This window comes from Ixodes scapularis, unplaced genomic scaffold (genome assembly GCF_016920785.2).
Source record: "Ixodes scapularis isolate PalLabHiFi unplaced genomic scaffold, ASM1692078v2 PGA_scaffold4__175_contigs__length_147842914, whole genome shotgun sequence".
Classification (NCBI taxonomy): Eukaryota; Metazoa; Arthropoda; class Arachnida; order Ixodida; family Ixodidae; genus Ixodes; species Ixodes scapularis.
The window spans coordinates 53842381-53853121 of NW_024609879.1; the positions used below are offsets into that span (position 1 = coordinate 53842381).

Below are 10741 nucleotides of genomic sequence, written 5' to 3' on the forward strand. Positions count from 1 at the left end.
TGCAACTGGCAACATCCAAGATTAACCTGCTCGGTTTCATAATCGAAGATGGAGCGCTTCGCCCTAACTTGGGCAAGCTGAGGGCCATATTTCCTTCCTTCATGATGCAAAGAGTTTGCAGCAATTTTTGGGCATGGTTTGATTTTACCGCCAGTTTATCCGTTACTGTGCAGAAATAACGCGGCCTCTGGACGAACTGCAGCGCAAAGGCGTCAAGTGGCGTTGGACGGAGACACAGCAAAATGCTTTCCTTCAACTGTCTAGCGCTATTGCTGAAACAGCACCTTTGAAGCTGCCAGACTTCAACCGTCCGTTTGTACTGCAAACCGATGCGAGCGGCTGCGGGTTTAGGTGCTGTGGTGCTTCAAGACTTTGATGGTGTCTCACGACCCGTAGCGTTTGCTAGCCGTACGTTGACACGAGCTCAACGGAATTACAACGTTTGCGAGCTTGAGTGCCTAGCCATCTCGTTCGCCCTGCAGAAATTCAACATGTATCTTGATGACGCGCGCTTTGTGATCCAGTCGGATAATGCCGCCTTGTCCTGGCTTCAGCGCTTGGAAAATCCAGCAGGACGATTAGCACGCTGGGCACTTACGCTTCCGAAATATGACTATTAGCGGCGAGATGTTTCGGTGGCGTCTTTCGTTCGGTTACCTTTCGGGACGTCATTACCTTGTGAACAACAAGTTCGATGGTGTTTGTAATGGGCATGGTGGAAGCCTGAAATCATAGCGCTCTCAAAGCAACACTGCCAAAACCGTCAAAATTTAAGTTCTTATATTCCTCTTATTTCCGTCGATGAGAAATCCTTTGCTGACGTCATTGTCAGCATTCGGCCAATCGTGCCAGGCCGACCACAGCGACGCTTTTGATCACTCACGTTGCCAATAGGGAGTATTGACTGGCGGCCATAGCTGTGTGCGCGACTGCTGAGCGCGTGTTGATGGGCGAGGTTCCACAGTTCTTTTGTAACGTGCATTCCGCACCCTCAAGATTGCCGGTCTTAGCAGCCTATTAATGTGGGCTCGTTCTGAGCATGCGCTCTAAACAGCACCCACAAATATGGCGCCCAGTGAATACTTTATAAGAAGTATTCACTGGGCGCCATATTTTTGGGTGTTGTTTAGAGAGCATGCTGAGAACGAACCCAGATCAATAGGCTTCTAAGACCGGAAATCTTGATCCTCAAGTCTGCCGGTCTTAGCAGCCTATTAATGTGGGCTCGTTCTGAGCATGCGCTCTAAACAGCACCCACAAATATGCCGCCCAGTGAATACTTCTTAAAGGAGTATTCACTGCGCGCCATATTTGTGGGTGCTGTTTAGAGCGCATGCTCAGAACGAGCCCACATTAATAGGCCGCTAAGACCGGCAATCTTGATGGTGGAAAATGTACGTTGCAAAAGAACCGTGGAAGCTCGGCATCAGCACGCGCTCAGCATTCGCGCACACAGCTGTGGCCGCCAGTGTATTGTGCACAAGCCAGGCTCACAAAACAAAGTTGCAGACTCTTTGTCGCTCGCTCCGCTCGGCGAAGAGCACGTGCCTGAGGATGCCAATGTTGTGCTTCGATCACGGTGGCTTCGATGGATGCTTGCTCGCGCTGGGGTACTTTGATTAGTCGAGAGGAGCTTCGTGGCTCCACAGCAGAACGATGGACTTTGTCGCAGGGTTTCTGAGTGGTTGTTTTCACGTGACCGACGTAGCAACAGAGACGCTGACGTGGGTTTCGACTCGTACTTGCTGGCCGAAGACGGTCTGCTCCTCCGGTACATACCTCAAATCGACGACGAGGAGGGTGGCTCCACAGATAGTCCATTTCGAGCCCTGATACCTCGCCGACTTCGCACGTCATTCATTAGATACTACCATGACTCTGCTTTGGCTGGTCACAGTTGTGGCTGCAAGACTTTTGAAAAGTTAAGCCGTACTGCAACTTGGCCAGGAATTCGTCAGGACATGCTGAGGTACGCTCGTTCTTGCCCGGTTTGTCAGAAAGCCAAACCACGCGGTGGTCAGCCCCCTGTCTCATGCAGCTAGTCGTATGTCGATCCCCATGGGAATGCGTTGCTGTAGGCGTCATGGGCCCTTTCCGACGCAGTCCGCGTGGCAACCAATAGCTCTTGGTTATCACGGATCACTTTACAAGTGGCTGGAGCTATTTGCATTCCGATCGCTCACGTCCAAGAAAATCTGGTCTTGTCTGACGGAGACGTGCACACGCTTCAGATTTTCGGCGAAATTGATTAGCGACAACGCTACTTACTTTGTTAGAAAAGTGTTCCGAGACTTATGTGCCGCATTGGGCATTCAACACAGGCGGACGCCTCCTTCACCCACAAGCTAACATCACAGAGCGGGTGAACCGGAACTTAAAACCGATATTTATAGCTGACACCGAACGTCACCATGGCTGGGACGCAAAGCTCCCCGAACTCGCGTTCGCAACGCGCACAGCCGTTAACCGGTCTACTGGTTTTACGCCAGCTTGCCTTAATTTCGGAAAAGAGCCGACTTTCTCGCTGGAAAACACTTGGACGACCAACAACCCTGGCGCTGCCTGCTCGTACGGTCAGTTTGCAGGAGAACGACGACGACGACGCTCCAGCCAGGACGATCGAATTTGTCGCTCTAGGAAGACTACGTTATTTTATGGTTATTTCCTGGTTTATTGACCGAATATTTCCCTGGTTTTTCAAGAAGACTTCTCCTGTCCACACCCAATTAGGAGCTACGACTCCGCCCAGCGGGGGCCACGTAATATGAGCCTCCCGAATCCACCACAGCCTAACCAGGATGAATCTGGATCTGCCGAACCACATCACAAGCCTGAAGACTCTCATGATAGCGTCATGGATGACTTCGAGGACGAAGCTGGGTGGCAAACCCAAACGTCGAAGAAGAGACGTCACGGCTCAAATTCAAGTGAGGACACAATCATAACCCAGCCGGGTTATAATCTCACAGTCATTGTTAAGCCTAACGACCCAACCACGATCATCACCAACATGAACCCTCTGGTACTAAAACAAAAGCTGGACAGTCTGGCCCCAGACGGTGTCATCCAGATTCGGCCCAACTACCGATTGAATCTTCTGGCCATCGATGCTAGAAATGTAGAATCCACAAAAGCACTCCTGCAACTGAAGAACCTGGGAGCAGTTCAAGTTCAAACTTACGAACCTCCTCCACCATCGGCATCTGTGGGTATTATTCGAGGAGTATCTCCAGACATCGAGGACGCTGATCTCTTGGCAGCCATGCGAGAAAAAGCTTCAGTAATCCAGGTGAGAAAACTTGGAAAGTCAGAAATTGTCAAACTGGTCTTCGCAACAAAATCCTCACCTGAATATGTCACTGCCAGGCATACACGTTACAAAGTTCTGCCCTACCTTGAAAAGCCAAGGCAGTGTCCAAAGTGCAATCGCTTCGGCCACATTGCAAGCACCTGTCTTAAGGCGCAGCGCTGCAGCCGTTGTGGCGGCGACCACGGAGTAAATGAGTGTGCAGCGGAGCAGCCCAAATGTGCCAACTGTAAGAAGCGCCATGATGCGACATCAAAAGTCTGTGCCATCTACAAAGTAGAAAGACAAACCAGCAACTACAAAAGCTCGAAAAATGTGAACTACACTTCCGCTAAATCTCCTATCGAAAACGACCAAGAGGCGTGTGGAACTGGAAGACACTGGACACCTCGAAAACGATCGCAAGGCTCAAAAGAAGATAAGCAATCTTGCATTCCACTCCAGAACGAGGATAACTTCCCTCCTTTGGAAAACTTGACAGGCAAAACTGCTCCAGACGCCTCAGCAGCTCTCCCAGTACAGTCTGAACCAAGCACTCAGCCATCTAGTGCTTCAGCAGCTACCGCCAAAAAAGGCCCTTCAAGAGGTCTGACCTGGCCAACCCGAAAGCACAGTGAGCCACCTGGTGACCCTAAACCAATACCTAATGCAACACCTAAGCCTCAAAGCTTCGGAAGTGCGATTTGTACGTTAGCCATACAGCTACGTACCTTTCTCACGTCTCTAAATTTTCCATTTGCTCAGGCACTGGTTACAGTAATCGACATGCTCCTGCCACTTGCCAGCTCCTGGTCTAGGTAGTCTCGCCTTAATAAGGCCGGACTGCAATCAACGCAAAACCATCTTCCTCGCTGCGCAAGACGCTGTTTAATACCCCAGATTCTTCAGTGGAATGTTAATGGACTACGAAATCGGATAGACGACTTACGGCAATATTTACAAAGGCACCAATTTGAAGTACTAGCCCTCCAGGAGACAAACTGCCGACCACAATCGATTCGTCTGTCGCCCTATGTTGTCTACAATAGTACGCCTCGGACGACTCTCACATCAACAGATCCTCCAAAGGCATCCTTGTACGTACACCGAGATCTACCTCAATTACAAGTGGACCTGTCGGATTTGTGCGACAACATCGCCGAATATGTCGCTGTCACAATCAAAAAAGGGAACTCAGACGTCACTGTCATCTCAGTCTACATTAGACCTAACGTTCAGTGGGACCCCTCCTCATTGCGTGCAATTCTCTCACGATGCGCACCAGCCACCCTGTTTCTTGGGGATTTTAACGCCCACAACGAGACCTGGGGGGATAAGAAAACAACACCTCGCGGGCGACTGCTTGAGGATGCCGCAACTGCTCTTGGCCTTCAATGCTTGAACGACGGAGTGGCCACCTTCGTACGACCTGGCGTGGAGGGAAGTGCACTAGACCTTAGCTTTACTACGTCCCCAGTACGAGCCTTGTGGTCAGCGGAACCTGATGGCTGGGGCAGCGACCACCTACCAATCAAAATTACTTCACTAGAAGGAGGCCCCACCACGCACAAGACTTGCAAAGTGACTAACTGGGATGCCTACCGCGTGTTGTTTGCCGAAATAATGTCTCTAGGCAATTTGGATTACACCATAGCCATCTCCAATGCGTTATCCAAAGCGACCAGAACCGTGATCATTCCCATATATCGGCCAAACCCTGACCTAAAATACCTCAAGTTACGTGCCTCGCGACGCCAGGCACAGCGCCGAGCACTTAAAACATCAAAGCAAGAGGACATTCAGCAATATCGAAAGATAGACAGAGCATTCCGGAAGCACACCAAACGACTACAAAGGAGACAATGGCGGCAGCGTTGCGAGTCGCTTCACTCCAATGGTGAAGGAAAACAAGCGTGGCGCATGGCCCGTGCCCTTGCCGGGCACGCTGTTCCACGGTCACCCGTTCTTGGTTTTGTCACCGCCCAGAACATCACTGTGGCTCAAGCAGTAGAATTCCTTGCCGATGAATTCACCTCTGTCCCTGTCTCACCCCAAGGCTATACCGCGCATAGCACCACTACTAACACTTTACCAACAACATTGACCGCCAACGACGTGGACTTTACGCTGAAGGAACTCCAACATGCTCTTCGCCGCTCTGCTCGCAAACGCACCGCTCCAGGGCCAGACGGGATCACCTTTCAGGCCTTGCGCAATTTAGATGCAACGGCCCTTCCGGGCCTTTTGGAATATCTCAATGACATCTGGCGCTCGGCAGTTCTGCCACGCGCATGGCTCACATCTGAAGTAGTTCCCATTCATAAACCAGGGAAGCAAACCGGTGACATCAGCTCCTACAGGCCTATCTCCCTCACCTGCTGTCTCGGCAAGGTTCTGGAGCGGATGGTCCTAAGACGCCTTGACTGGCAGCTTGAGACATCTGGTGCTCTACCTCATCAATTATCAGGCTTCCGAAAACGGCGGTGCACAACAGACGCGATTGGTGACCTAGTGTCAGACATGGAACAATCAAAGGCAAGTCGCCAAGCAACCTGGGCAATATTCCTTGATATCAAAAAGGCCTTTGACTCTATCCCACACGAAACCACTCTAGCTCAGCTAATCAGGCTTGGTGTTACCGGCCGAGCACTCGCGTTCGTTCGTGCATTCCTGACAGGGCGTACAATGTGCGTTCGCTTAGAAGGTGTGCGCAGTTCACAACGGCAAGTATCCCAGGGTGTTCCTCAGGGCAGCGTCATTAGCCCATTTTTGTTCAATGCAGCAATGGCAGCTCTGCCGGAGGCTCTGCAGCCCTTGAACAACCCCTCTCCAGTCATAAACATCGCAATTTACGCCGACGATGTTGCTCTCTGGGCTACTGCCCCAACTAGCTCATACAGTAACATGCAGCGAACACTCCAGCTAGGCCTTGACGCTATAGTTGACGTGATATCTAGGCTTGGTCTTACGTTATCGGCCTCTCAAACAGCCGCTCTTCAATACCACCCTACGGCCAGGTCTTCCATCAACCGAACTTACACGATCAATGGGACAAACGTGACAAGGGTTCGAACATACTCCTACCTAGGCTTCCTCCTGGATGATCGAGTCTCTTGGCGACCAGCAGTCAAGACAACCATTATCAGATGTCGCCGACACCTCAACGCTATCCGCATGATCATTGGCAGCAGATGGGGGACCGTACAGGCAATGATGATGCATCTCTACAGGGGTCTTATTCTTCCAAGGTTGCTATACGCACTGCCACTGGTGAACCTCGGCAATGCCCAGAGTTCAGCAGTAGAGACTCTTCAGAGAGTGGCAGTTCGTCTGTGCCTTGAATTACCCAGATATTCACCAAACGTTCCAACACTAGTGGAAGCGAGGGTAAACCTAGTGGAAAATCACTGTAGAGAACTAACACTCCGACACATAGCGAGGCAAACTGTCTGTCGCTCAACTGCTCCTCTTCTGGATCGCCTTCGCCAACGCCCCCTTTCTTGCCTTGGTTCTCTGGCAACGGAGTTTATGACCTTTATTGGTGATCCGGACACCGACTACTCGGCACCGCCACCATATGCCCCTCCACTGAACATAAATGAGACTGTTCCAATGCTCAAAAGCAAACGCAACACAGCACAGGTCGTTGCCCGGACAACTACAGAGGATCATATTGAGACACTGTACCAAGGATGGATGCGAATATACACCGACGGCTCTGTTCTTCGTAGCAGCAAGTCATCTACCGCAGCGGTTTATATACCTGACCTGAATGTGTCTCATGCCAGAAAGCTCAGCTTCCGCGCCACATCAACAACCGCAGAGCTGGTGGCCCTTAGACTTGGACTTGACGCCCTGGAGAAACTTCCTTACTGCGGGAAAGCTTTGCTCCTTACCGACTCAAAAATAGCTTTACAACATCTTGGTAATCTTGATGATGCCCCTCAATATGCCCGATACATTGCACACCTTGCAAGAAACCTCCAAGCGAAGGGCTGGGAAATATCATTCCAATGGTTGCCCTCACATGTAGGCATTTTGGGTAATGAGACGGCCGACCTTCTTGCCGCTGCGGCACACCAGCTTGGTACTCCCATTATTGTGGTGCCAAAGATTCATGAAGCCAAGCTGCTAATTCACCAAGCGATAATCCAGAATCATCCGGACCCACGGGTCGCTGACGGGAGACCACCCCCACGCGTCCCTACGAAGCTACCACGTGCAAGCGCCTCCGTACTACACCGGCTTCGCACAGGCTGTGCCTATACTGCATCTGCCATCCCCCGAATTGACGCAACAATGAGCCCAAACTCCTCTACTTGTGACACCCTTGAGGATGTGGACCATCTCTTTTGGGCCTGTCCCAATTACGCAGAAGAGAGAAAAATCTTCTTCGACAAACTGCAGATCGCGGGAGTTGCCCGCTCTACTACGCAAGACATTCTTTCCCCCCCCCCCCCCGGCTCCGTTCGTGATGCCGCAAGAACATTCTCTTCTCTTCTTGTATTCCTGGAAGATACCTGCCTACTGGACCGCTTGTAAAAGTGCTGACAGTGCTGTGAATAGATATAGAGTAGTGGACAAACCTAACCAAGTAACTGTGACTTCATCCAAGATGCCTTCTCTCTCCTCTCTTCACCTTTCTAATCTTTCCTTTTGATCCCCTCTTTCCCCATCCCGAACCTGGAACTGGCTTGCCCCCAATCGACGGTGTGGTTAATAAGTTACAGGCTTCCTTTCCTTTCAACACTTCTCTCTCTCTCTCTCAGTTTGCAGGAAGCCTACGACGCAGACTCAGGGACATCGTTTGTGATGCACGCGAGAGCTTGGACGTCGCACGGCTACAGCAGGCTGAGCAGTACAATCGTGACCACCGGGACGTGCAATTTGAAGTTGGAGACATTGTGCTCCGACGGACACGCCCACTTAGTGACTCCTCCAGAGGTTTCACAGCTTCCCTGGCGAACAGGTGGGATGGTCCGTACCGAGGGTGAGACAAGGTATCACGCCTCACTTACACGCTCGTTCATTGTGAGTCTGGACGACTCGCTGGACCTGTTCATGTCACCAACCTCAAACGGCATTATGAATCAGATGACGAACTTCTCTCGCAGGTGGAGTGATGCCGATTCGGGTTATACTTAAAAATAAACTTAATTCTGCTAGGACTCTTTTTGATGTTTATGACAAAGACGAAGACGAAAACTTAGAAGATGCGCGTTGCAATAGGCTTTGGCTACACTGTACTTTGGCGAAAACTAGTTTCCCACCATACAGAATGTGCGCGTAGTTTTTTGCAATATACACCGATAGTGTGCTCGCAAATTTAGCTAGCCTATGGCCGCGCCGAACCTAGCGACGCTTTCTTGTAGAAGCCTCTCCAGAAGACAACTGTTGATTTTTTTTTTCGTTCTTGTTGAACCTTCAACATGTCCTGCTACCGCCCCAACCGTTGTCGGAGGCTCTCTGAACCTCCTCGATGAGCCACGTGGTATCTGGGACTACGGCAACGCAGTGGGCAGCCGAGGACCCTCTACCGGCCCTAGCTACGCCGCGAGACGCAAGAACTACGACCACGGCGGGACCTCAGAAAGCCAGATGAACAGCCCCGGCTGCGGCTACAACGACGGCTACAGGATACACCAGTGGAGACCAGGACCGCTACGAAGGTCCACCAGAGCGCGACGTTACCAGCTACGGCCCCGGATGTGCCCACTCGTCCTCAGGCGGCGGACCAGCATCAGGGGCTCCTGGTGATGGTGTTTAACTATAAGAAGATGAACACTGAGAAACTCTTCAACCTGCTCTGAATGCACGGCAAAGTCGTCAAGATCACTGAAGAACAAGAAAAGCTGTGTCATGGTGCAGATGGAGGACCGCCTGGCCAAGCAGAGTGCAGTGCGTCACCATAACGACGCACAGTTCTCCAACATCAAGATGCAGCTCGGGTACTAAAACCAGGCTTTCCTGAATGACGCACAGCTGCCCTTTCAGCTTCCTGACGCCACGTTGTCTTTCAAGGACTTCATTGGCAACTGCAACAACCGCATCACCAATCCGGAAACGGCCTCCACGAACCGCATCCAGCCGCCTGCATCGTCATAAACCCCTCCTCTTCTACCACCAATAACCAGAGAGGACAGCCACGGAGCCAGAGGAAAGAGAATGGGAGAGGGGAGAGGGGAAGTTTGTGGGCTTTGCGGCCCATCATCGGGCGCAAAACAACTCGTGCTCGGCGCCCGGCGCGCAAGGTGCGCGCGAGCCACGGTCGAGGCTCGGGCTGCCAGAGATCATCCACCGCAAGCATAAAGTAAAGGTGTGTTCTTTGAGTTCTGCCTCGTTGGTCCTTTTTTCGGGTGAGCAATAGCACCGAGCCCTACAATATATATATATATATATATATATATATATATATATATATTGTTACGGTGAAAGATGCAGGGTCCTCCACGTGGCGGGATCACGCCACGTTCGGGGGTCCTCCACGTGGCGGGATCACGTCGGTGGTACGGTCTGAAGGATGGCGTCGCAGTTGAAGATTCACAGGCGCAGCATTGGGGTGTCTGTGCCTGTTGATCAAATGATGGTCGAAGACTTCGACGCGGCGAGCCGCCGAACTTCTCCATTTCTTGCCTAACGACAGTTTTAACGGCGGCGATGGATAACTCGCTAGTCGATGAGCGGGGAGACGGGGAAACACCGTCAGCGGGCATCATCGCCTCCAGTTCTCGGCGGACGATTTTCGTGATGCGCTCTGTGTTAGTATCAGGGTCTTCACAAGATGATGTTGCCGGGGTGTTTGGCAAACGGTTGAATTTGTGCGCTATCCTGCGAGTCTTTGCAGCTTCGAACCTGCGGCACTCTTTCAGGACGTCGTCGACAGTCGAGCAATCCTTAATGACAAGTAGCTGGAAGGCATCATCTGCGATGCCTTTGAGGATGTGTTCCATCCGTTCGATTTCTGGCATTTCGGGGTTAGCTTTCCTGCACAGAGATAGGACGTCTTGGATGTAGGTCACATATGACTCGGTCGATGTTTGGACTCTAGATGCCAGCTTTCGCTTGGCCGAGAGCTTGCGACCGGTTGGACGTCCGAAGAGGTCCTGAAGCTTGGCTTTGCAGAGGTCCCACGACGTTAGTTCCTCTTCATGCGTTTCAAACCATGTTCGGGCGGTATCACGCAAGTAGAATATGACATTCGCCAGCATGATAGTGCCATCCCAGCGGTTGTGGACACTTACTCTTTCATAGAGGTCTATCCAGTCTTCAACCTCCTGGTCTCCTGTGCCGGTGAAAAAGCCAGGATCACGCGGTTTGGCGATAACCAGTGAAGGCTGCGGCGGAGCTTGAGCGCCTTCGGGTGGTCTTTCGGAACTGGAAGTCATGTCGGTGGGAGGTTGGCGACGTCTGCTTCGTGTGTCCAGGTCGGGGCCGATCCGCACCTCCACCAAAGAA

At 51.7% G+C, this 10741-nt stretch overlaps 2 protein-coding genes and 1 pseudogene across 2 annotated transcripts; 2 read left to right on the forward strand and 1 right to left on the reverse strand.

Moving 5' to 3' along the window:
• Window positions 1–2854: 2854 nt before the first annotated feature.
• On the forward strand, window positions 2855–4108 carry LOC115329171. Its single transcript, XM_029990684.4, has one exon. The coding sequence runs from the start codon at window positions 2855–2857 to the stop codon at window positions 4106–4108; it is 1254 nt and encodes a 417-aa protein (XP_029846544.4).
• A 4776-nt stretch (window positions 4109–8884) lies between these two features.
• On the forward strand, window positions 8885–9391 carry LOC115311217 (annotated as a pseudogene).
• Window positions 9392–9746: 355 nt separating this feature from the next.
• On the reverse strand, window positions 9747–10494 carry LOC115311218. The gene is made up of 2 exons (XM_040222886.1): window positions 9920–10494; window positions 9747–9855 (listed from the first exon to the last, which is right to left on the reverse strand). The coding sequence occupies exons 1-2, from the start codon at window positions 10492–10494 to the stop codon at window positions 9747–9749; spliced, it is 684 nt and encodes a 227-aa protein (XP_040078820.1).
• Between the last annotated feature and the right edge of the window lie 247 nt (window positions 10495–10741).

Excerpts from the sequence above, each read along its gene's own strand:
- LOC115311218 (XM_040222886.1), bottom strand. The coding sequence starts at position 10,494 with ATGCTGGCGAATGTCATATTCTACTTGCGTGATACCGCCCGAACATGG. Across the intron at positions 9,856-9,919 it reads GCCGTTAAAACTGTCGTTAG|GCACAGACACCCCAATGCTG; the intron begins GCAAGAAATGGA and ends TTTGATCAACAG.
- LOC115329171 (XM_029990684.4), top strand. The coding sequence starts at position 2,855 with ATGGATGACTTCGAGGACGAAGCTGGGTGGCAAACCCAAACGTCGAAG.